Source organism: Nematostella vectensis, chromosome 10 (genome assembly GCF_932526225.1).
Source record: "Nematostella vectensis chromosome 10, jaNemVect1.1, whole genome shotgun sequence".
NCBI classification, from domain to species: Eukaryota; Metazoa; Cnidaria; class Anthozoa; order Actiniaria; family Edwardsiidae; genus Nematostella; species Nematostella vectensis.
This window is the reverse complement of record NC_064043.1, coordinates 3,807,264-3,832,514: the sequence shown is the minus strand read 5'-3', so window position 1 is coordinate 3,832,514 and position 25,251 is coordinate 3,807,264. Positions and strand designations below refer to the sequence as shown.

The following is a 25,251-nucleotide window of genomic DNA, read 5'->3' as shown; positions in this document are numbered from 1 at the left end:
TTTCAAATGAGTTTCAAATTGGCTGCCATGTCCGGCGCTAATACATACTAGGTGATGAGAATTGTTTTATCTATTTAATGGAGTTCAGGTATCTTACAGCTTTATCGTTAAACGATTCAATGGAGCTGCAAAGGGCTGAACATTTCAAGCTGGTTTTGGTGCAAGTGCAGCGAGCTGGGCAGCCTATCTTGCATCTTATAGCTTTTGGTTCCTCATCTAATAGTTCTTTGGCTTATTGGCACGCCTTGGAAAGCTCTAGTAGCGTTTGTCCAAAGCGGCTATGTCAACTGTTGTCCATTGTGCTAAAAAGACGGAAGTACTGAGACAGGGAGGAGTGCTTGCCCCCAACAATTGCCTGCCAACACAATGGCAGCTTTCTTGGTGTGTTGTATGATAGCTGCCTTCGTCGGTAGAATGACATCAAATGCTGTTTCTTTCTTCACGGAGAGCTGCATTCTTGCCTTGTCTACTTGCGATTCTCTGCACTTGTTCGGTTATAGAAGCATTGGAAAGCGCCCAAGTGTTGCCAAACATTCTGTCTTTTATCTTAACTGGCCTTGAGGCTAGCTGTCGAAGACCATCTGTGGCTTCGGGGAATACAGCAAGTACTGTCTTTTCCCCCTAACCGCACAACAGGATAGTATCACCTGTAAATGCGTGAAATTCTAATTGGCGAGATAATCCTTTGACTCTTCAAGAAGATTGCAAGAAGATTGATAAGCGCAAACCCGAGGCCACCAGATTAACAGTTTCTACTGTTAGAAACTGTTCATTTTATATCACTTGCACACATTCATGTGTGCGGTCGTTTACAGACGTTGAAGTCAATTGGTGGAGCGGCCCGCTCCCGGGGTACTTGGTATCCCCATCAGGCTTGTCACATAAGCAGTTGCTTTTGTCTTTCTTTTCTCTTGATCCAGCTATTGAGCGTGAATGTTTGGTATACTTGGGCTGGCTATATGTGTATTTTAAATCATTTGACGACTTTCGAAAATAGTGAGTATCGACGCGTGACTTTTCACTTTCGGATTAAATTACCGGCCATTTTAATACCCCAAGATAATCCGTGATTAAATCAGATTATCTTTTGGCTCCATAGCTTATCTTGAAAAGATGACCCTAAACTACTCCTGAAACAAGTTTTTTTTTATATTTTTGTTTAAAGGCGCAAAGTGAAACAAGCGCGCCAGTATTTACTCATGACTACTTCCGGTTCAAAATCGCTGTCACCGTAAAAGTTACTAAAATTAAAAAAAATTTTGTTACTTTAAGATCTCTTCTGTTTAGTTGCATTTACTGACTTATAATTTATTTGTCTATGAGTAAACTTTCTTAAAATGTGCGAGTTTATTTTTTGGGGAAAAAGTTAGTTTACTTCCGGTTCAAAATGGCGGTCAAATCAATATTCATCATTAATCAGAAATTAAAGCCGAACTGAGCTTGGCTCTATAGCCTATCTTGTAAGAGGTATCAAAAACTATCACTATGCTAAAATTGATAACTTTAGCAAAAAGTGCGCAATTCAAGGTAAAATCTCACATATCGGCTGGACTAAACTTTCCCACTCCGGGAATCGAACCCGGGCCACGGAGGTGAGAGCGCCGGATCCTAACCACTAGACCATATGGGAACTTCATATAGTTGAAGGTCTATTTTGCCCAAATTTATCTCTGCGTTGTAAAGAAATCAAGAAAAATACATCTTTCCCACACCGGGAACCGAACCCGGGCCACGGCGGTGAGAGCGCCGGATCCTAACCACTAGACCATATGGGAATTTCAAGTAGTTGAATATTTATTTTGCCAAAATTTGAATTGTTTAAGGGTGTACTGACATCTGTTGCTAAGGAAAAGTGAATATGGCATAAAAGCCTTGTAGAAAGTCATAAGGGTCTGATATTTGCCAAGTTGACTACCACAAGTGTGCTGACTATTATGATGACGTTACCCCGTGACGTCATAATGTGACGTCATAGATACAGATATAAGCAAATATTTCAAGTAAAATTGCTCGAAAACAAACACTGAATACGTTTTATGAATCTGGACGTATGGTTACATTAAGCCAAGCATGCGTTTTAGAAATGATTGAGTAAGTTTCAGATTCAGATTATTTGATATAATTTTGGTTTCTGTTAGATTAACGCTAAATCCATGCTTGGCTATATGAAGGAGAATTTAATAAAACGGAATACAAAAAACATATTGCGTTTTGAAATAACTTGGCGACAAAAAAGCTTTTTTTTTAGAAAAAAAAACGGAAGTGAAACAAAGACACACTGATATCTCACATGAAATTTAAAAGAAGTTTAAAAACAAAGTCCAATTGTGTTTCGTGGTATTTACACTTCAAAGGAACGATATCCGTCATGTCAAGATGTCATGTCAAGATGCGCGCGCTACTTTGAAATAAGATTTTCAGTGCGTGCACGAGCGTTCGGTGTTTGCAGCGCGCGCAGGTAGTGAAAATTGAAAACTTTGGCTTCAAAAAAGTTGGCTTGACTAAACCTTTGCTGAATCTTCGTTTTTACAAAATATGGGAAATATCATCAGCCGAAAAGGCTGAGATCAACTTAAAGTCAATTTTTGTGAACTTGAAACGCATATTTTTATTTCTTTTACTTCAGGAGAACTTGTGTTATGTATATGCGCGCGCTCAACGCCACCAGCGTAGCAACGTTGTTACTGAGCAACGCTAATGTCAGTACACCCTTAAATCCCTGTACAGTATAAGAATAAAGATTGTGCCCGTATAAACCACATGTTTTCATAATTCGCATTTAGTTGTGACTTCTGTTCCATTTTAAAGTAACTCAGGACCAAGTAGCAAGTAGGCATCAGAAGGATAAGGAAATAAGGCGCTAGAGGGCATGGAGCAAGAGAAGGGATACAGAAACACACTTCGCAGATTTGTGGCCTAAAATCCAATAGCACACTCGCGACCATTATCTAACTCTTATTTAGAACAAGTGTGCAAATGCTCTTTAAAGATCCTGATCTAGAAGGTAATAAATGAAATCTGTATGTTGCGTGTTTTAGAAGTCGGTTTTGTTGGATGTTGTTAGGTTATGGGTGGATGATGTATTTGTAGATATTGGTGGACGGTGTATAATAGGGTGCGGTCCGGGTGCGTCCCAGCCACCCGTGATTCCAGATACAAACTATGGACGAATTAGTCTAATTATCATACGTAAGTGGGAAACCTAAACAATCCTAAACGATCGAGTATTTATTATCCATATTCACACATTTGAAAGTACACGTTTGAAATTATTATTAACGTATTTCAGTAAACCTATATATAAACACTTTTAAGTAAAAACCCTATATACACTTCTTTTGCTTCTGTTTGTAAATTGTAGAATTCTATAGTGCCAAGATAAAACGGATGAATAAAATACAAAAACAACGTCTTTGAAAAAATAATTTAGGAGAACTTATGTGGATATGATATAGGTCCATTGCGCTACCATATTAGGAAGCCTAATCATCTAACTGGCAAAGCATGGCGACGCCGCGCTTGACCCAGTGGTTTTCGGGTTTGTCTGTGGGAATCTGGATGGGCATCACGTAGTTTGTAGAGTGGCCCGTGGTGGAGAGTGTCCCCCTCCTCTCGCTTGTCTTGTACACGGGGCACTTGTATGATGATTCGATCTTGAATTCGGACATTTTCCCTGTTTGAAAGAGAAATGAATGAGGTAATTTTGAGTAACACAGCTCGCACAGAGCTTTACAAATATTTATAGTAAAGAAGAAGACGTCCTTTTAATGATGGTAAATGTTCAATTTTTTTAAATCAGTTTACATATTTTATATTGCTGTTTTCAATTGGGGAAGTATTACCTGGTTTCACATGAATAACAGGCATCACGTCATGGAGAATTTTGGGTAAAGATTCACCAATAACACCCCTGAAAAAAGATAAAGATTAGTGTCTACTGTACAGTAGCATCTCCTCAGATAAGGGCGAAATTTGATGTTAAAGGGAAGCACAAAAACGCATGGTGTTTGCAAGCCTTATGGACGAAGGGTGGGAAAGAAAAGAGGGATGATAGTCAGAGCAGGGGGTGTAAGTAGTTAAGTGCCACGCCTACCTCTTGCGGTCCCATCGGGCACCTTCAAGGAACAGTCCATGGATGTAGACGCCGTCATCAGGTGGGCTGTCAGCGGTATCCTTGCTGAGGACATCAAACTCGAATCCTAGCAGGTCGATTGGTATGGTGTATTTACGCGCGTAGTTCTGCTTTGCACCCGTCAAGAAGGCCTGCATCGGAAAACAGGGCATTTTAATACATGCGAAGTATAAGGTGGGTGAATTTTGTATGCCAACGATTGGGCTTTAATGATGGAAATCACACTCAAATGGCGTACAGCCATTACCCACTAAACAACAACAACTAAAACAAAAATAAAATATTTCCTCAATTCCGAGAAAGACACGTTCAAAGACTTCTTACCTGAGTAAAGTAGAATCCCGAGACCCAAAAAACCACAGGCTTTCCCTTATCATACCAATCCTAAAAACAACAATATAACTAGGTTAAATACCGGGGACAAAGGCCGTACAACAGCCTGAGGGCGCAGGTTATTAAGGTTCAGGTTATTATTACAAGGTTCAGGTTATCATTGACCTGGAAGTAAACCCAGAAGAGTCGGTGGTTGATTAGACAAATTTGAAAAGCTCATTAGATCAATACTGTACACAATCAAAATTAACATTTAGAAAGAGCGGGGTTGCTCCATGCACGGACTCAATTTTCAAAGGTGGAGGTGAATTGCAAAATTTTCGTAGCTCGGAGTTTCAGTGTGAGCACGCTTCGAGAATGGAGCTCACTGACAGCGAAGAAGAGCGAGTTATTTTTATTACGCCAAATATCTGTTTTTAAGAACTGTAATGTCCATTCACGGTTAATATCTAGTTTTAACCTACCCCTACTTATTAGTATTTTAGTTATTAACCTCATTCATAATGAATGAGTTCATACTGGTTGTCAATTATTCCACAATTATTCATAAGTATTTTAGTGAAATAAAAGACTTGCAAGAACAATGGAAAAGGTGTCAATCATGTATTAAGTGCAAATAACTGCGTGCGCGGCCAAGTACTTAAAATAACTATTTTCATTTGAAAGATGTTTTTTTTCATCGCTCCTTGTGGTGGCGGCGCGGCCAATGGAAAGATGAAAAAAAAATTTCAAATGAAAATAGTTATTTTAAGTACTTGGCCGCGCACACTGTTATTTGCGTGAGATTGCCACCCAAAAAGTCATTTGATTTCTTAATGCAAATCAACTATTCGGAAACTGTCTGCGGTGCCCGCTTAACAGAAGTATGGAATACAATACAATACTTGAACGACAAATATTACTGGACTATGCAAAATGACCGCTTTGTTGAGTGTATACCGACCTGAAGGAATTTCAGCCTGGCCAGAAAGTCGGTGATATAGCTGCCCAGAGGTTTGAGACTAGGGTAGGACCGCTTCATCCACATCTCGGGGGACTGTAAGACAGAAACGACAATAAACACAAGCTACACTGTGGTGAAAAAAATATTCTTATTGTTTCTGCTAGAGGAAATAGCCTAATACTTAAAGACGAAGAGTGGTCAGCAATTAATTATTACACATACATTCTAATTTTGTGAAGTAGTTAAACAGCTCACGAGAGATATTCGATACATTTAAAGTAACGTAAAAAAGGGTGGAAATAAAACAGCCCTAGACATACACCTTTACTTATTTCGTTTTAGTTAATTTTGAAGGTGAAATGTCGAGATCTCGAAATCTCGAGATGACCATTTCGTAACAAAGTTTCCCAAAACACTTTCACAAAACAGCCGATGGGAATATATTCTTTCTTACAATTGGCATCCTGTGCAAAGCTGACAAAAAGGCAGCTGTCAGAGGCTGGTTACCTTGCCGACAAGCAGGCTTCCTGCCAGTGCCTCTAGCTCGCCGTTCATTACCACCAAGCCCTTGATGGCTTTCTGTAGATTTTGCAGACTGGATCTGATTATGTCCATCAACCTGGAAAAAGTCAAACGCAACAGTCAGTAAAACATGCAATAATATGTTTTTTTAAGGGGATGCACGCAGTTGCGGCGTTTTCGCAAAACTAGCTAGATGCAGGCGCGTACCCAGGATTGGCTGAGGGGGGGGGGGGGGTGCGCAGTCATAGGAATCATAAGGTAAGGAAAGAGCATCCCCCTGTGTACGCTGGAGAGTTGTTGTTGATGATGGTGATGATGGTGATGATGGTGATGATTATGATGATTATGATGATGATGTCGATTATGATGTTGATGATTATGATGATGATGATGATGTGTTGATGATTATGATGTTGTTGATGATGGTTATGATGACGATGTCGATTATGATGTTGATGATTATGATGATGATGATTATGATGATGTGTTGATGATTATGATGTTGATGATGATGATGATTATTATTATTATGATGATGATGATGATGATTATGATGTTGATGATTATGGTTTTGATGATTATATTGTTGTTGATGATGATGATGATGTTGATGATTATGATTTTGATGATGATGATGATGATTATGATGATGATGATTATGGTTTTGATGATTATGTTGTTGATGATGATGATGATGATGATGATGATGATGATGGTTATAAAGATGGTTATGATAATGATGATTATGATGTTGATGATTATGGTGATGATGGTGTTGGCGGTTGATTTAGAAAGTGCAGACATACTTGTTGAATCGCTCCATCTCTTGTACCAGTACAGTATTCATGCTCTCCTCGTACGTCACAGGATATTTTGCCAGCGCTGCCTCCAAGTCGAAGTTTTTCGGCAGCTGAGAACGAGAAAAACTCATTATAATCTCAACCCATTTGTATTCCCCCCCTCCCGCGAGAGTGGACCAGGTAGTCATTAGGTGGTCACGTGATAAGCACCTTGGATAAGATGTCCGTGGCGATCTCGAGAAGTGTGTCTTCGCTTTTTTTCCCGCCACCGCCACCGGCGCCTTGAGCTTGTGTGAGGAGCACTGAGTCAAACAGCTGAGGAGGAAAACAAACACGTTCAATCTTAAAAAAAGGACAAATTCACACGGGATAGAGGCACCACAAGGTCGGAATCACGCGGGGCAGAGGTACCCGAAGGGCAAATTCACACTGGGCAGAGAAACCACAAGGTCGAGTTTACACAGGGAAGAGGTACCAAAAGGGGCAGAGGAACCACAAGGTCGAGTCCACACGGGGCAGAGTAACCACAAGGTCGAGTCCACAAAGGGCAGAGGTACCACAAGGTCGAGTCCACACAGGGCAGAGGTACCACAAGGGGCAGAGGTACCACAAGGTCGAGTCCACACGGGGCAGAGGTACCACAAGGTCGAGTCCACACGGGGCAGAGGTATCACAAAGGGCAGAGGTACCACAAGGTCGATTCCACACGGGGCAGAGGTACCACAAGGGGCAGAGGTACCAAAAGGTCGAGTCCACACGGGGCAGAGGTACCACAAGGGGCAGAGGTACCAAAAGGTCGGGTCCACACGGGTCAGAGGTACCACAAGGTCGGGATCACTAGGGCATAGGTCCCACAAGGTCGAATCCACACGGGGCAGAGGTACCACAAGGTCGAGTCCACACGGGGCAGAGGTACCACAAGTTCGAGTCCACACGGGGCAGAGGTATCACCAAGTCGGGATCACACAGGACATAGCTACCACAAGAGCGAATTCACACGGGTTAGGCTTACCTCTCGTGTTTCTTGCAGTTCCTTGGAGATATCTACATTATCGTGCATACCAAACACTTCGGGGGACTGGGACTGAGGTAGTTCCTGGACGCACAAAATAATAAAAATAATTAAAAAAGCTTAATCACCTAAGGGTGCGTTTTAACAGGCGATACGAGCACTTGTAAGTTTTTGGTGACCTCGAAAGAGTCGACAAGTTTCGTACCTGGATGAACTCGACGTACTCGTCATATGTGGACTTAGGCGGCGCGTAATAGTTACCGCTCAGCGAGAACTTGTACTTGGAGTCATGCACGATGTCGGGGTTGAAGAAATCCGCTAGGATGCTCATCAAACACCGTCTAGCAAAACAGAACTGCTCGTTAACACCACGAGACAATAAATACCATCGTTTATATAGTGGAAGAGTGTAAAGCATCTGATATTCACTCCTCGTTATATTGTCACAGGAGTGTCAAATAACAGACATTTAGTCATCGTTACATTTTAACAGAAATGCATAAAGTCTGATGATCACCCCGTAACAGAAGTGCATAATAACTGATATTTGTCTATCACTTATATCGTAACCGGGGAGTGTATAACTGATATTTACCTATCGTTATCTCGTCAAGAGTCTTATAATAACTGATATTCACCTGTCGCTATATCGCAACAGATTCAGGGGTGATTATGTACGTAGTGATATGTACCTGTCGTTATCATCCGTGACCCTCCCACCATAGTTACACGCGCCAGTCAGGTACGTTACAGCATCATAGGGAGTCTCCTCGTACTCGTTGATGAACATCTAAACAAGAACACTAATACTTAGATATTATTCGCTGGATTGGAACATTCATTACCTGTACCAGTTGTTGCGCAAAAGCGTATGGCAACACAAGATTGCAATACCATCATGTTTTCAGGGTACGAAGCCCTGTAGTCATAGAAGCACATCCCGTTGACACGGTAACAAGACATATGATCTCACCTGAAGCTGCCTGACACTGATTCTCAGGTCAGACTCGTTGAAGCCGTAAGGGATGTTCCACCCAAGTGGACCAAACTTGCGGCGCTCTTGTACGAGGGCGTGGAAGAAGCACAGGCCAAACAGGAGCTTCTCCCAGACCTGACGGGAAAGCATGGAAAAAAAAACATGCCGAATAAGAGCTTTTGGAAGACCTTATAGCAATACACGCATCACAATTAAAAACGAAAAAAAGCATGGAAGAAACAAACACGCCGAATAAGGGCTTTTGGAAGACCTGATAGCAATACACGCATCACAATTAAACACGAATAAAAGCATGGAAAAAAACCCGCGGAATAAGAGCTTTTGGAAGACCTTACAGCAATAGACGCATCACAATTAAACACGAATAAAAGCATGGAAGAAAACACACGCCGAATAAGAGCTTTTGGAAGATCTGACAGCAATACAAGCATCACAATTGAACACGACTGAAAGCATGAAAGAAAAGAAAAACACGCCGAATAAGAGCTTTTGGAAGACCTGACAGCAATACAAGCATCACAATTAAACACAAATAAAAGCATGAAAGAAAAGAAAAACACGCCGAATAAGAGCATTTGGAAGACCTGACAGCAATACAAATTGAACACGACTGAAAGCATGGGAGAAACACACACCGAATAAATGTTTTTGGAAGACCCTTATTTGTGAGCATAAAATTGGGGCATAATAATGACATTTCGTAATTAATGTAAGTTCGCTAATGTGCAATGCAGTGCGGTCCTACCGGGGCTTTCTCGCCGCAGCCATTGAAGAACTCTGGGTCGGAGATAGGATCAGTGATGTATGACTGCAGCAAGTTCTGTCGAAGTCCTGTCGGCGGCTCGTTCGTCATCTTCACGCCGTTTTGAAGCACAGTCACAGGGAACTAAACAACAGTGGTTAGAATAAACACACAGTTAAATGAAACTACATAAAATTAAAAAAAAAAAAGAATAAACACAGACACAAGAAACACACAATGACTTTTAAAAAGATCGTTAAAATAAACAGTCAAATTCAACTACACAATGATTAAAAAGAACATCTGTTGGAATGTCAAAGAACAGTCACTCGTGTATCAGACGTATACCTTATTTGATGGGTAGCTGGTGAGCCAGAGTCGGAAGTCCGTGTGTGTGGTCTCTGGGTTCAGGTCTTCACAGATCTTCTCGAGCGCTGTCATCCACGACACAGCCAGATGGCAATTCTGAAGTACGACCCACGAACCATTCTGAACAGCCTCCTGAATAAGTCTAGCTGCCACAGGGCCCTAGACACAAGGATAGGAAAGGTGTTTTAAAAGACAGTAGTGGAGAAATAGTGAACACATGGAATAGAGAGAGGCAAGGGTAAATGACGATACATTAGTATCCTAGGACAGGGGAATCTCGAACACACGCTGTTTGTTTTTAAACTGTGGTGAAAATGCTCATAGTGTTAATCAACCGAACGTTTCAAAAGTAAAAACTCTTATTGTTTGCTGTGCAATGGGACATAACGGAGAGCAAATAAAAGTATATATAGGCTAATGATTGAGTTTTTGTTGCTATTTTCTATTTCCTTTTTTTTTTATAGAAATTTGGGTCAGAAACCAAGTGTGGCATTTTATCATTTCTACCACATTGCTTGGTCACGATCTTGAGGATTATCTATGCTCTAGATACATCCCTGACTATGCAATTTTGCCTATGCCAGTCTGCATGTTTGACGTAGAGTTTGACGTAGAGTTCATTTCTAAGGCGTTTTAAGACGGCATAGGACTGATGGGGTCTCGCCCATGTCAAACTTTATCGAGAGAGACATGACGTACCTGGCCTTGACCTAGCGATATTGCATTGAACTTGTCTCCGCTAAATCCTTTATCATCAGCAAACTTCATCAGACCTAGAAATGAGCAAATCAATAAAAGCAAATCAGATTACACTGATGTCTGAAGATGATGACAAAGATAATAATCAGGATGATTATAAAAACCATAAATGTGAAGATGATAATGAATACATTGACTCATAATCATCATAATGATGCTGATAATCATAACCGTATAAATGATAATGATGACACTGACAATGGTGATGTTCATCACGTTAATGATAACAAGAACAAACAGGATGATAACTATAACGTCAACTATAACCATAATAATAAAGACGATAATGATATATAAGATTTTTTAATCAATAATTATGATTATCAAAATAATGATGGATTGCAGGACAATGGCGTCCGCAATTTCGATGATAAAAATGCCATCAGTAACGGTGATGACAACTAGATTTTACCTGCCATGGGATCTGCGCCCGGGGAGAGTATGAAGAGCAGAGGCGCACACGCATTACTGTCCACGTAACTCTTGGCCAGGTCAAATGGCGGCGGCTGAATAAACTTCTTGCCAAGTTTGTCCTCAACGAAATTTGTCACAAGCGGCACCACCTGCGTAAAGATGACAGGAAACCATTTTTATTCGTTTCTTAGTCTTGATAAAATAAGGGTGATATCCTCTGATGCAGGCGTTTCGTACAACTGTAACAAAGCTGCACCCTGTGGTTTGTAGCTCACTCGGCCTGGTCGCCCTAATGCAATTCTTAATAAGAATGTAACGGTGTCGGTTTCATTTCTCTTCCTGCAAGGGCATGCACTTTCTCATTTTACCATAAATGAGCGACAGCCGAAAGTGCTTCTTGTAAAGTAAGGAGTATCTCTGGTTGTAAAGTCTCAGAGTCTCAGACAAAACAAGGACTCTCAGTCTCAGGCAAGTAAGGAGTCTCAGAGTCTCAGGTCAAAGGCAAGCAAGAATCTCAGTTTCAGGCAAGAAGGGGAATAAAAACATCGTCAAAATTAAAAAAAAAAACTACCTGCATAATATTAACTTCTAGTAAGAGTGTGATAAATAAGGGGGACCCTAACCTTGTCTGGTCTAAGACACCTAATGACAATCATCTTTTGAAAGTCCGTCAGTTGTTCAGACCAGGGTGACGGCAGGGGAGCGCGATGTGGCTCTTTGCTATCGTAGATCTTCCGCCACTCATGCGTGGTATTAGAGAAGCTTTTCCTGCGGAACAACCACGTTAGTATATACAGGAAATCCAAACAAGACCGAAGGTAATACATATACAGATAGGCCAGACAAATTAAGGACCGAAAGTCCTGAATATACAGGAAGGCCAGACAAGTTAAAAATAAGAAAGTCATGAATATACAGATAGGCCAGACAAGCTAAAGACTGAAAGTCATACATATACAGGAAAGCTAGACAATCTAGAGACCAAAAGTCATACATATACAGGAAGTCCAGACAAGCTAGACACCGAAGTAATACATATACAGGAAGTCCAGACAAGCTAAAGACCGAAAGTCATACATATACAGGAAGGCCAGACAAGCTAAAGACCGAGAGAAGCTAAAGAGCGAAAGTCATGCATAAACATATACAGGGGCGTAGCCAGGGGGGGGGGGGTGGCCTAGGGGCCCTGGCCCCCCTTTTAGCAGCCAAAAATCCAGTTAATGTATAAGACATTATCTAAAATACAGAAGAAAATGCCTTGAAGGTCCCTTTTGGGCCCCTCCTGTTAAAAATCCTGGCTACGCCGCTGATATAGGCTAGACAAATTAAAGACCGAAGGTGATACATATACAGATAGGCCAGACATGCTAAAGACCGAAAGTCATCATATACAGGAATAAAGATAATACAGATAAACTTGTGAGAGACATGAACACGAAGGTTACCTGAAGTCCTTGAAGCCGGACAGATCGCACATGCGGCAGATCTCATCCCAGGAACGATCAGAAAGCCATGACGGATCGGGGTTTTCCAACTGAAGGAAAATATGTCACAACATGAGAATCCTGCAAACGCAACCATTATTCAATTCGCCAAGTTTAGAAATACATGTGTGGAGCCTCGAGGCAACCATTGAAAGCATAATTCAAACGTCCAATGTTCAATAATTACTGGTGCGTCCAGATAAATCAAGACAAAGTTTCTTCCGCTGAAATCGCCAATCAAAATCACAAAACGCAATTAGTGAATTATTCATCACCTTATTTTCGAGGCCAATACCACCGGTCAGGAAGAACATAAACTCTGTCATGTCCAGCTCAGACTTGGACTTGAGAATGTTCGCACAGAGCACGAACGAAAAGAGTAACTTGTCCTTCTCAAACAATGAACGACACACGTTGCAGTACAGGTTATACGTAAAGTGGTCACTCAGGTAGCGCAGACGGCGCTCCAGAATCTTGGACTTGTTACTATAAGAAAACACGCAGCAATTTACTATAGAAAAAACGCCGTTCTTGGAGGTCACTTTGTTAAAAAATTGACCTCCTAATGATATAGGTAGCCGGCCCGTACCCAGAATTTTCCTTGGGGGGGTGCGAAATCCGAAAAAGTGGACCTAATTTTTTCCGGGGAGGGGGGAGGGGAGTGAGTTTTCTGATAAAAATCTGACCACCCGCGAATAAAAAACAAAAATAGATTTTTTTATGCCTTTGCAGTATCTCCACGGGTCGTTTATTTTCAGATTTGGCTACATAGCAGAGTGATCTAGCTTATGCTTTATAGTTTTATCTACAAAAAGCACGTCTATTGAAAACCGAAAGTGGATCTTCGGCCGTTGTGGGGGGTGCGTTTGCACCCCCTGCACCCCCCCCCCCCCCCACCCCTGGGTACGGGCCTGGGTATTAAGGGGTTAGTTCCAAAACAAATGTCCATCTAAATAGAGTTTGGGCCCACCCGACACATCGACAAAATGGTGTAAATACGCAGACTTCCTGACTGTATTTTTTCCTTTTGTTTCTTTGGTCGTACCTGTCGTGAATGGAGTTGAGGAAGAGGTTGACGAACCAAGTGAGGGAATACTGGTACATGGGGTCGATGTTGGGCAGATCGGTGATGGAGAAGAACAGCACTGATGCGTGCGCAGCAATGGGGTTGTAACCTCGCCTGGACTCGTTGATCTTTGCCTCGGTCTCGTCCGCAATTTTTTGCTTCTTGGAAATTTCGTCTGACAAGACCTTGACGGAATGAAGAAATCCTTGTCAGGCAATAGTAAAGTTATGTTATGTGTTAAGAAACACTCTAGTTTTCCAATGAGAAACCCCTCGAAAACACTCTAGTTTGCCAATGAGAAACCCCTCGAAAACACTCTAGTTTGCCAACGAGAAACCCCTCGAAAACTCCTTGCAAGAGTGCAGGTGAAGGTAAATATATCAAGCGTAAGTAAACATCTTGTACTTAGGATATACACGTATGACTTTAAGACCTCCCCAAGTACCGCTCTTAATGGTCCGTTCCACATTTGCATTATGAATGTCATGATGATGGTGGAGATAAGAGGAAGAGTTTTCTGCTTCTAAACTTTTCTCATGGTAACACATGTTAAGCAGGGCGGATTGGGTCAGTCCAGGAGCATATAGCGTAAACATTGCTCACCTTCGATGAGTCAAGGATTTGGATAGCTGTCTCATCCTCTAGAATGTTCCCCTCCGACGAGCTCAGAGTCTCCAGGATCTTATCTTCGATCTCCTTTAGCTGCTTCTTGTTTGCTGCGCTCTGTAAGATCAGAGCTTGGCGCTCTTCTTCAAGATCAGGTCTGAAACACGTACAGAACACTGCGTAAATACAACATCCCAATGAAACATTCATTACCAAAAAAAAATATCAAATAAGAACAAAAACAGTATACACGCTATCGAAAAAAGTGGTAGCCAGGCAACTCTTGCAATGCATTTGTTTTCAAATGCTTGTTAATGTTATAGAATTATTGTTGTTGCACTATATGCATACTGGATCGCACCATTTTTATTCTCTTCGTTAGATTGTTTTTGAGATGCGCGCACGTCTCTTGTTGTGCATTCTACTTCGCGAGCACAAGGCGTCACAAACGTCGCAAACGCACGCATGGCAACAACAACAATCTTAAACAACACACAAAGACAAGCGAAATGGGTAAGGCAAATAATGCGGGGCAGTATAAAAAAGATTATTGGTTGGAAGGAGGTTAGTAGACACACGGTGTATAACAAGTCGTTTTGGCAAAGACCAAGCTATCGCATTTCAATGTTTCTCTAGGGGCGAGGGTTAATTCCTCTCATTATTACTTCAGCGATCGTAAAAAAAACTCGTCACAAGTAATTCTTCTTTTTGCCAAAAAAAAAAGGAAAATCGTTCCATTTCGTGCGTCTTTTTTATCGCAAAGTTAAAAAGAACTTTTATTAGCTTAATAAACCTAACGACAAAGAAAAAGCCACGGTGCTCGTACGTTTGGACAAATGTTTCCGTTTGACTACCAACCTCTCTTTAGCGACCACGATTCCAAGTAGCTGGTCTTGCAGTCCTTCGGGCGTGATCATGAAGTTGAGTAGCGTGACCTTGGTTGAGAGTTCGGGTAAATAGTGGGGATTACGGAGCTTGGTCGTGATGTAGAACCGAAAGTCGCTGGAATACTCGATCACTGATTCACCAAGACGAATGCAGACGACTCCACCTACGAGTGTAATTTTGACATGGTAAGGCTGTTGATCGATAATGGATGGGTTTAAGAGTTGAGGAATATAGGTGAGTGGGGTAGAAAATATAGGCTTAGAGTAGTAATGGTGCTAGTTCTGTTTCATGTTTGAGACAGGCCCTGGGTTAAGGGCGTCAATCGTCATAACCCTAGCGTATATGGTGGGTGTGTTGCACTGTGGAAGTGCTTCTTTGTACCCTCTAGCCTAGCGTATATGGTGTGGCACTGTGGAAGTGCTTCTTTGTACCCTCTAGCCTAGCGTATATGGTGTGGCACTGTGGAAGTGCTTCTTTGTACCCTCTAGCCTAGCGTATATGGTGTGGCACTGTGGAAGTGCTTCTTTGTACCTTCTAGCCTAGCGTATATGGTGTGGCACTGTGGAAGTGCTTCTTTGTACCCTCTAGCCTAGCGTATATGGTGTGGCACTGTGGAAGTGCTTCTTTGTACCCTCTTGCCTAGCGTATATGGTGTGGCACTGTGGAAGTGTTTCTTTGTACCCTCTAGCCTAGCGTATATGGTGTGGCACTGTGGAAGTGCTTCTTTGTACCCTCTAGCCTAGCGTATATGGTGTGGCACTGTGGAAGTGCTTCTTTGTACCCTCTAGCCTAGCGTTTATGGTGTGGCACTGTGGAAGTGCTTCTTTGTACCCTCTAGCCTAGCGTATATGGTGTGGCACTGTGGAAGTGCTTCTTTGTACCCTCTAGCCTAGCGTATATGGTGTGGCACTGTGGAAGTGCTTCTTTGTACCCTCTAGCCTAGCGTTTATGGTGTGGCACTGTGGAAGTGCTTCTTTGTACCCTCTAGCCTAGCGTATATGGTGGGTGGGTGACACTGACAGGGCTACCCTTTATTCTCTGGCCTAGCGTATATAGTTGCAAGGGATGCCTGACCTTGTTTGAATGTCTGCTTGAGGAGCAAAGGCTCCAAGGATGGGTCCAGCTCCTCTCCAACATTCTCTAGCAACACAGGGTTACCAAACTGGATGCTGTTCTCCAGGGTCCTTATGTAGTCACCATCTGTCAGCTTGATAACCTGTCAATAAAGACAATATTCTGACGATAAGCCTCTCGTTACCATGGACATGGCTATTGTGCATCAGCCTAATATGGAAAAGGTTGTTGCCAGCAGAGGATGGATTTTGATTTTGTTGTGGGGGAGGGGGGGGGGTAGGGTTTCAGGATGCCCCTAGCTTCGCGCATTGTTGTAAATGATTGCAATACATACAGAAAGTTGATTTTCTTTTTCAGAGTTCTTGATCCATTTGTTGGCTTGGCCTTGCGGATCGATCATCAGTGGCCTGTTTAACAGTAAGAGAAATGATGAACAAATGAGAAATTGGGGATGTAACAGACAGAACGACACGAAAGAAGTAGAATGCAGCACATATCACGGCGCGTAACCCTTTAATAATTTCAAGGCAACAACAACCAAATAGGCCCATGAAAAAAACTAACCAGCGCCGTGCACAGTCCACTATAACACCGTTATCAATAGAAAAGGAGTCCGTGGGCAGCCCCGCGATGTTCCACGCACGGATCTTGATCGCTTCACCGAGCGTCTTGCTGAGCAGGAAGTCGTCTGAGCATGGGATGTTTTTGGACTGGAAAATAAAAAAACATCCACCTTGTTGATAACATGTCCTGCCACATACTGAGAGGTAAAGTGGCCTTTGTGAATAAATAGAAACACAAATTAACTTGGGCAAACTTCTGGAAAACGGAAAGCAACCGAAAGTTTAACGTTTTCCTTCCACCCTAACCAAATTTAAGTAGACGTAACTTCTCTATCTCTCAGGCTTACACAAGAAATCTGCCAGTGTTGCAGTAGAGCAAAATTTCTCTACTTTCGTTTGCCATACGTCTAAGGGCTTACTTGGCAAATCTTGGTCCACTCGTGGGTACACTCCTTCCTGAACCCAGCGGTAAAGGCACCGAGGTACGCAATAACTCCAGACGAGATCAGCACGTCTCCAGTCAGGTTATCAAACGTGTCTTGTAGAGTCTTAGCCGCTAGCGACCACCGATCTTTCTCTCCGCCTAGACCTCCAATCAGCTTCTCGGCACGAACAAGTTTTTTGGAGCATAAATCCACCTAGTCAATGAATCAGTGAACCGTCAGGTGATAACAAATTAAGCTTTTTCAGGCCTTGTACTAACAACTCCAATATTGTACAGCATCGCTGGCTCAGCCCACTTGGTAAATCAGAAGATGAAAAGGAGCTGAAATTTTTTTATCCAACAGGGCGTATAAAAAACGTCCACATTTCTGAACCAAAAAATGCTAGTTCTTTCAGATAGCAATGCTGGCGCTATTTGCAAATTGCTTTACCATGCGAATTCCCTCAGTAGCAGAGATGGGTAGTTTAGAGTGAGTCAATATCGGTATGAAGGTCCAGCAATTAATCTACAAAACTAGTAGATCCAATAATATCGCGCAAACTCAACACATCGTACCTGGAACTCGAGGTTCTCCTTTTTTTCTGTCATCTCCTGGAACTGTGACTTGAGAGCAGCCAGCTTGGCCTCCACCTCGGCCAACTCCCTGCGCTTGGCGTTCAGCAGAGACATGGTCTCGGCAAGAGACGCTTCTGCCTTAGCAAGACTTTCCTTCTTCGGAGCAACAACCTGTCATAACAAACAGACCGTTAGTACTTTTCGTGACCTTAAAGCCATTTTAGCCATTATTTGCCAAAGTTGAGTGAAATTCTTTTTACGTTTCTTTTCCAAAATTTGTCAAAGCAAAGCCAAAAATACAGAAGAGAGCTGAAATAGATAACAAAGAAATTTGACGTGAACAAAAAACAACAAAAAATATTAAAAGACTTGTGGTTCTCGGTCTCCACCACTGTTAGTCACTAGTCCTTCACTAGTTCGTACCTTTGCCACACGATCGTATATTTCCATGGCGATCACCCATTTGCACAAGCCCTCTGCCGCGGACGATGCGGTCTTGACTTTGCTTGGGTCGAAGTCAGGGTTAGGGATGTACTCTTTACGGATCTTAGCCATGATATGGGGCTGCAAGAAGATCACACATATAAGACGAGCTCATACATCACGCCTGTCAAAGCCCTGTGCAAACAGCACCATCATGGACCAGCAATGCTGCACAGCCTCGCTCAGTTGACCAAAAGATTATTACGAAATGTTGTTGGGTCATTTCGCCGCATCGACCAGAACAGCATTTTTGCGTGTTTTCCAAAGCAATACTAGCGCCGTTTGCGCGAGGTTTAACCCATTGACTCCTGGCTATTTTTGAGCTGAATTCACACAAAAAACAGACTTAAAACAGATACCTCCCCCCTATTCTGAGTTTTATACAGCCTGTCAAAGCCAAACACAGCTGCACCTAGTCAGCGGTATCCAAGCTTTCCAACAGTGCTTTGCGGTCCTCACTTTTAATCCCTCGTCGTTGTGCTAAAGCTAGCACAAGTTGATGGTTGCTTGTATTTTTCATGAAAAATACAGCTATGAGCATATTAGGAGAGTGTCTCAGGACATCATGAAGTCTATTGGGGTATAATTGAGTGCTTTGCTAATGGATATTTGCAAGCAAAGGTGGATTCATGGTAATTTTTTTCTTGTTTGGCTTTGCCTGGATGAGAAAATAACCAAAAAAAAAATTTGGTTTTGAAACCAAATTGATTCCAAAATTGTTTACACTGCTATTCTGGGTCTGTATGACCTGGAATTGATTTGTTTGGCTTCGGGGTGAAAAGACTTATAAAAAAACCGTCTGACTTTGGGGAGAGGAGTGTTGACTTGCCCTCCCCTGGTGAATTTTTCCCTGGATCTCCCAGAATGCTTTGCTTTCTTCATGGTTTTACAAGCCTTCAAGGAGTGGATATTGTGTTTTGGGGCCATGGAAATGAACCTGGAGGATCAGAATAAAGGTATCAATTTGTGTCTTGAGCTGTGTTTGCTGATCTATCTCCCTTGTGTTGTATTTTGAGCGTTTTATTGAGAGGGGTGATTCTGCTTTTCTTTCCTTGTTCGATTTGAAATTTGTCAAAGAACCTGTACTATTATTTGGCTTAAGAGTAGTTGCCAACCCCTTGGTTGGATGCATATCTTCAAGACCATTTATCCCTTAGACTGATGCCTGAGTATCTTCATCTTGTTGTGTTTATTTTGCATTTATGATTTTTTTGGGTTGTGGGTACTTCCCAAAGCCGGTACAGGGGTCAATGTGTTTACACTAAACTAAAAATCATCATTCAGTCACACCTTCCCCTTACAGCACTGCTACAAACATCTCAATTTGGCTTGAAAATATTTCTTTCTGTCGTTTTTTTTTTTTAAAGCTGTACCGAAACATAAAAACAGTTTGAAAGCATTGCATACTTTAAACTGTCTATAATCTCGTATGCTACTCACACTGATGTTGTCTCGGTCATATTCCTTGAGGCTGGTCAGGAAAGTCATGTCTCCGAGCAGTTTCTTGGATGGTCCCCAGAAGTCCAGTATCTTCTTGCCCGTGCCACCTGGATCGTTCACCTTTTCAGGCTTGATATCCTTCATGACACATACGGCGGACATGACGAGCTTAACACCGGCAGGAGGATTAGCCATTGACTTCACGATCGTGATGTCTGCAGGCTGAAAAAGGGATCGTACAGAGATAAGCGACGGTATACATGAGCATCGTAATAGCAGTTAGTAATAAGGTGATTCAGATCCAAGGCATGGCCACGAACGGTCACGTTTACATCAACTGGATAACCGTCTAGGTTTATGTGAAAGAGAGGCCGTACAATTCTAAACAATGGCACTTGGTAATTTATGTACCTTCAGGGTGTTCAGTGCCGACATGGCCGCTTCCAGGGCTGGTATCGCCTCGGCAAGATCTGCTTCACACTCGTCTTTCAGTGCTTGTGCTTCTGCTGCTTGAATATTGGCCGCCGCCTCATCTTTACGGACCAGCTCACTGGTGGCTTCGACTTCCTTGGACTCTTTCTCGATAATCTGCGAGATTAACAAGTTCGTCAAGGCCATGTCTAGTGTTCCAGGAAGCACAGGCAGAGATTTTAGACAATATGTCAAGAATAGTTCAAGCAAAATGACAAATTGAAAAAAGGCTGGACAATATAAAACATACACAAAGAACAAAGATTAGGGCACTAAGAGGGCAGGTCATTAAGAATAAAAGCTAGTCATCCGGTCTAGTTTTCCAGACAAAAGATCTATATAAAGCTTCATTAGATAAAAAACAAACAAATAACAGGCAAGATATTGAGAATGGCATCAACCCTTAATGTCTTCAGCGGACAGCCCTACTTTACTAATACCCATTTTGACATCTTTTGCAAACATCCCTTGAGTGAACAATTTACGGCGCCCGCCAACAAAAATAGCCTCCTTCGCAAACAATACCCTTTTTATTGTGAACCCTGCTTCTGCGTCTACATTTCTTTATCCGTTTTGGCATGGGATTTCCGAACACACAGAGATGGTTACTGAGGAACATAGGTTTATGACACACCCTGCGAGGACACTTACGATCATCATCTTGTCGTTTTCTGCAGCAGCCACAACGAGCTGAGGTTGCAGTTCCTCCAGCTCTACCTGCATCTTGGCCACCTGTAAGAGGGAAAAATACAATTCTTATCTATTGACAAGGGAATTCATGTTAATATAGTATAGACAGTGGTAAAATCATTCTCTTTTTTTATAAGATCAGTAGTACGTTGTTACAAACCACATGCATACCTGGGACGCAGCAAACGCGAGTTTTTCTAGACCAACTTCGTAACGTCGTTTACTTCTCAACACCTAAAGAGAATGACAAACAGCTCTTAGATAGTGAACATGTATTTCCATATAACGTTGCCTCAAGTGAACATTCCAGGATTGTGCCCAATCCCGTTGTACGTTCTCTGGTTTACTAAGCAGTCAATCAGAAAGCTGGATTACAGGTAAGTTTTAAAGAAAGCAAAGTACGCTGTGTCTAGGAAACCTAGCACGGGCAAACCGAGCATGGTCAATCCTAGCATGATCATTCATTGAAAGAACTCGCGTCACGTGCGTACCTCATCTTGTTTACGTCCTAGCAATGTCTTGAACGACGAGATGAGTTCAAGGTATGAGGTTGGTGTGACGTAATTATGTCGACCAAGAACTTCGAGATATCTATACAAATAAAAGAACAAGACTTATTCGAGAAATGTGGTAAAGGGGAGTGACACACTTCTCAATTGAAATAAAAACCTATCCTACATACCATAATAAAAAACCTTAACTATGAGGACCGAATTGTGTCGACCATTGAATGATTATACATAAGGTGTCGACCATGGCGACCATATATATAACAACAATTTATTTAAATAGACCAAGGTAATGTATTTGTATTATGCGTGGAGCTTACTTTTCTGATAGATTCCTTGAGCTGGTGTGGAAATATTTGCAAAGTGTGACGATTTCTTTCCTCTCATTGTCTGTCAGAACCGCATCCTCCAAAAACTTATTAGCCACCATTTCCAAGGCATCTTCTGGCCAGGGCTGGAACCAGTCGATGGTACAGCAGTTAATGAGAGCAGGGAACTGCCTCAACCTGTTCCGGAAAGCGTCGCCAATAGGACTCATACACAACATGATGTGAAGCTTCTCTTTGCAAGAGTTCACAAAGAAGTTGAACAGCGCCAACGGAGAAAACTCAGCGTTCTTATCTTCAGCTTGAGCTTGGGCGTGGGGCCGGACGGCCTGGAAATACAGAGGAACTCAGTGCTTGGTGGGTTTAAAATAAGAGATTATATTTCGCTTTACTTAGAAATGTTAGCCCATCTTTTTAATCCGAAATCGTGTGCGTTAAAACAAAGCAAAAAGCAGCAGCGACTCCAGTGAGTTTGAAAGATGTGTCTCAATGGTATGTCTGTTAGGACAAGGGAATGGTCACCTTTTCGAAACCTTACCTCAATGATCTCAGCCTTTTCGTCTGTAGGGAACAAGTTGGGCACTTCCCCGGTGTTGAGCAAGCTGTCCACGTCTTCCAGGAAAGACTCCTCTTTGATCTGCGTGTCGGTCAGCAGGAAGATGGTGGGTTTCATCTGACAGCCTGCACTCTTCAGCAGCGTCTGAACAGTATTAATACTCCTTATCAGTAATAAAAAACCTAAAGAGAGGTAATACCCTCGGCACCTTACAAAAGTACAACTTTCAGTTCGCCATTTGACCCCAGAAAGTGTTTGTCGCAAAGTTATTTAGCCTTGGGATGGCTATCAGGTTGCTAGAAGAACTGCAGTTACACCCATAGACCTATCTCTCGTAGACTGGAAGATGTGTATAATATGATTAGGAATGCCTAGCAACTGTTCTGGCCTGCTAGAGAGACCAAGTCACCCCTGCACCGTGACAGATATTTGTCTAACAAAAGTTTTATTGAACAGTGGGAGAGAACATCAGTTTAAAAGAGATCCATTATAAAGAGATGGTTTGAATGGGGGTATTTTCTATCATTGCGTGTACCTTGACATCTTCTCGCCACTCTGTCATTCCATAACTCTTAGATATCTCAGGCTGGAAGACAGCAAAGCCGGCTATGTCAGCAGCAAGCCTGGATAGTGATTGCCGCCCGCTACCTCCTACACCCACGAGAAGGGCGTTGCCTCCAGGCTGCTTCAGAACACGGCTGATACGCACCAAGTGTTCCAGGACGTACCTAAATTTAAAAGCAGTATATGAAATAGAGCACGTAAAGCAGGAAATCAGCGGTAGGTGGCATGAAGAATGTACCTGAAGACTACGAGGTTCATGCCTGTCTTGTGCGTCTGATTATACTCGTCCAGGCATGCTTCCACTATCTTGTACAGCTCGTCGATCTCAGTTACTTCCTGATACAGCCTGTCCTCTGCCATCTGTGGAAGGTATAACACCGATTAAAATCACCTCTAACGTGTTGTCCCTATACCACTCACTGAAAAAGTAACAAACAAATCGTTTCCAGTCTCACAATGCTGGCATATGTCCTCCGTCTTATGTGGTAGGTATGGCACCCATTTGAATTACCCCGCTACTGCTCCACTAAGGATGACTAACATATAGACGCTTTCCTTCATTAAGATGAGCCTAAAAAAGTGCGTCATATTTCAAATCCCACATCAATGCTTACTGAAATCCGTATCACTCGGGATTTAAGTCGTAATGATCAAAAATCTTATTTTACAATAATATTGTCATGGAAAACATGACTGATAAATCTTAAATCACTGCTGGCAAAATGGGCTGGCTTAACGTTGCCGTTGGTACTTTAGCATGAGAACGAAGTAACATTTCAAAAGATAACACCAATAACACCAAAATACGTACAGCATCTGGATTCAAAAAATCGCAGAACATCAGACTTCTCATGTCATCTTCGGAGGCCTGTGAAAAGAGAGTACACAAGAAATCACAGTTACAAGTTCTGAAACAGAGACACAATCAATGACGCAATATTTACCACTTTTCCACTCGATGACAGGTGTTTAAAGAGGCCATCGAAATCGTCTTTGAAGTGTTCTTTGGTTACTTTCTTCAGTAGACTATAAAAGGTAGTGTAATGAGGCTTTACAATAACAATTAGAAAAAGGGGTTTTTTATTTGTATGCACTCACGTGTGAAGCCAGTCTCTGTCTTTATCGTCCACCAGACGATCGTAGAAGACACGATACACCTCATGAACCCACAACCTGGCATGAACACAACAATTGGTTTAGTTGTGAAGATCCTTCTCTAATCATACTAAGATTACCTGGGTATTACAATGATAGTATCTCAGTATTTTCTTATTGTCAAACTTTATTGAAATAGGTGTATATATTCCATTTTTAGTTATTCTTGCGCCATTCACATTAATACCACGTGCAAATTTTCGTATACCCCGTGGTTGGGGCAAAATGCTCGTATACGCCTTGGCTGGTGCAAGTTCTTGTATACCTCGTGGTTTGGGCAAATCCTGGTATACCATTTGGTTGGTGCAAATCCTCGTATAGCCTGTGGTTGGTGCAAATCCTCGTATACTCTGTGGTTGGTGCAGATCCTCGTATAACCTGTGGTTGGTGCAAATTCGCGTATACCCCGTTTGTTGGTGCAAGTTCTCGTATACCCCTTGGTTTGTGCAAATTCCCGTATACCCCGTGGTTTGTGCAAATTCCCGTATACCCCGTGGTTAGTGCAAATTCCCGCATACCCCGTGGTTAGTGCAAATTCCCGTATACCCCGTGGTTAGTGCAAATTCTCGTTTACCCCGTGGTTGATGCAAATTCTCGTATAGGGTGCGTCATACTGACCTGGTGATTGTTTTCTTGTCCGCCAACGCATCCTTCTTAATGAGCAGTACCCCGAGCACGACCCGAGAGAAGTCACGCAAGTTGAAGGTGTAGTGTGACTTGGCAGGCGTGGGCAGCAGGTTGATCATCGCCTCCTTGTAAATCTACATTATAACAATCAGAACTTAGCTACAAGTAAAACAAGCAGTGTGAAAACAGCAACTTGATGCTACTGCAGTGAAACCAAACAGAATAGCTGACAGCCTTTGTCACGTGACTTACCTCCATCGTAGCCGAGACGACTTGGTTTCCTGCGCAAAGAGCGTCCGTAGGGAAATCGTTATTCCTAAAGTAGAACTGCACAATACTGGAGAAGATCCTCTGCATGGTCTCATCATTGAATGTCGCTACAGAGACCACGTTAAAGTGACGTAAGAAGCGCGGGGAGACAGGGTTCCTCCCGCCCCCTGGGGGTCCCATCGCGCATATAAACTGCAGATCAATCAGAGATATCTTGGTAGTGTCCTTCCGGTCGTACCAGTTCCTGTGGTCAAGGTACTGGCGGAGTAGCTCAATGGGAGGCTGGGCACCATACTTTTCAAGAGCAGGCATGTTGACATCATCAACAAAGATGACAAACCTGATGGCAGTATAAAGGCGATAATGAGCATTTTAGAAAGCTCGCAATGGTATACAGTGCAACCACATTAGATTACGAGTTCGAGTTTTGGGGATCCAATGCAATATATTGAATCC

The 25,251-nt window shown here is 42.4% G+C and overlaps 1 protein-coding gene and 1 non-coding gene across 2 annotated transcripts in view; both read right to left on the bottom strand.

The window, feature by feature from the left end:
* Positions 1-1,703: 1,703 nt before the first annotated feature.
* Positions 1,704-1,775, bottom strand: Trnae-cuc. Its single transcript has one exon. It is a non-coding gene; the product is annotated as a tRNA-Glu (tRNA).
* Positions 1,776-3,213: 1,438 nt separating this feature from the next.
* Positions 3,214-25,251, bottom strand: part of LOC5496159 (dynein axonemal heavy chain 12) — a 47,115-nt gene continuing 25,077 nt past the window's right edge. The window contains exons 43-84 of the mRNA XM_048733388.1: positions 24,778-25,135; positions 24,517-24,659; positions 23,842-23,916; positions 23,688-23,769; positions 23,555-23,611; positions 22,982-23,103; positions 22,715-22,907; positions 22,162-22,323; positions 21,618-21,952; positions 21,280-21,379; positions 20,960-21,022; positions 20,750-20,830; positions 20,039-20,215; positions 19,628-19,849; positions 18,128-18,268; positions 17,705-17,875; positions 17,124-17,342; positions 16,706-16,851; positions 16,476-16,548; positions 16,142-16,283; positions 15,038-15,230; positions 14,177-14,336; positions 13,553-13,758; positions 12,783-12,993; positions 12,469-12,557; positions 11,647-11,791; positions 11,022-11,172; positions 10,550-10,623; positions 9,830-10,009; positions 9,485-9,625; positions 8,716-8,853; positions 8,435-8,532; positions 7,948-8,083; positions 7,743-7,826; positions 6,941-7,045; positions 6,737-6,840; positions 5,916-6,027; positions 5,409-5,501; positions 4,457-4,516; positions 4,094-4,263; positions 3,843-3,910; positions 3,214-3,673 (exon numbers count right to left, since the gene is read on the bottom strand). Coding sequence (XP_048589345.1) covers positions 3,483-3,673; positions 3,843-3,910; positions 4,094-4,263; positions 4,457-4,516; positions 5,409-5,501; positions 5,916-6,027; positions 6,737-6,840; positions 6,941-7,045; positions 7,743-7,826; positions 7,948-8,083; positions 8,435-8,532; positions 8,716-8,853; positions 9,485-9,625; positions 9,830-10,009; positions 10,550-10,623; positions 11,022-11,172; positions 11,647-11,791; positions 12,469-12,557; positions 12,783-12,993; positions 13,553-13,758; positions 14,177-14,336; positions 15,038-15,230; positions 16,142-16,283; positions 16,476-16,548; positions 16,706-16,851; positions 17,124-17,342; positions 17,705-17,875; positions 18,128-18,268; positions 19,628-19,849; positions 20,039-20,215; positions 20,750-20,830; positions 20,960-21,022; positions 21,280-21,379; positions 21,618-21,952; positions 22,162-22,323; positions 22,715-22,907; positions 22,982-23,103; positions 23,555-23,611; positions 23,688-23,769; positions 23,842-23,916; positions 24,517-24,659; positions 24,778-25,135 — 5,971 coding nt within the window. The 3' untranslated portion in view covers positions 3,214-3,482. The remainder of the gene's footprint in view (positions 3,674-3,842; positions 3,911-4,093; positions 4,264-4,456; positions 4,517-5,408; positions 5,502-5,915; positions 6,028-6,736; positions 6,841-6,940; positions 7,046-7,742; positions 7,827-7,947; positions 8,084-8,434; positions 8,533-8,715; positions 8,854-9,484; positions 9,626-9,829; positions 10,010-10,549; positions 10,624-11,021; positions 11,173-11,646; positions 11,792-12,468; positions 12,558-12,782; positions 12,994-13,552; positions 13,759-14,176; positions 14,337-15,037; positions 15,231-16,141; positions 16,284-16,475; positions 16,549-16,705; positions 16,852-17,123; positions 17,343-17,704; positions 17,876-18,127; positions 18,269-19,627; positions 19,850-20,038; positions 20,216-20,749; positions 20,831-20,959; positions 21,023-21,279; positions 21,380-21,617; positions 21,953-22,161; positions 22,324-22,714; positions 22,908-22,981; positions 23,104-23,554; positions 23,612-23,687; positions 23,770-23,841; positions 23,917-24,516; positions 24,660-24,777; positions 25,136-25,251) is intronic.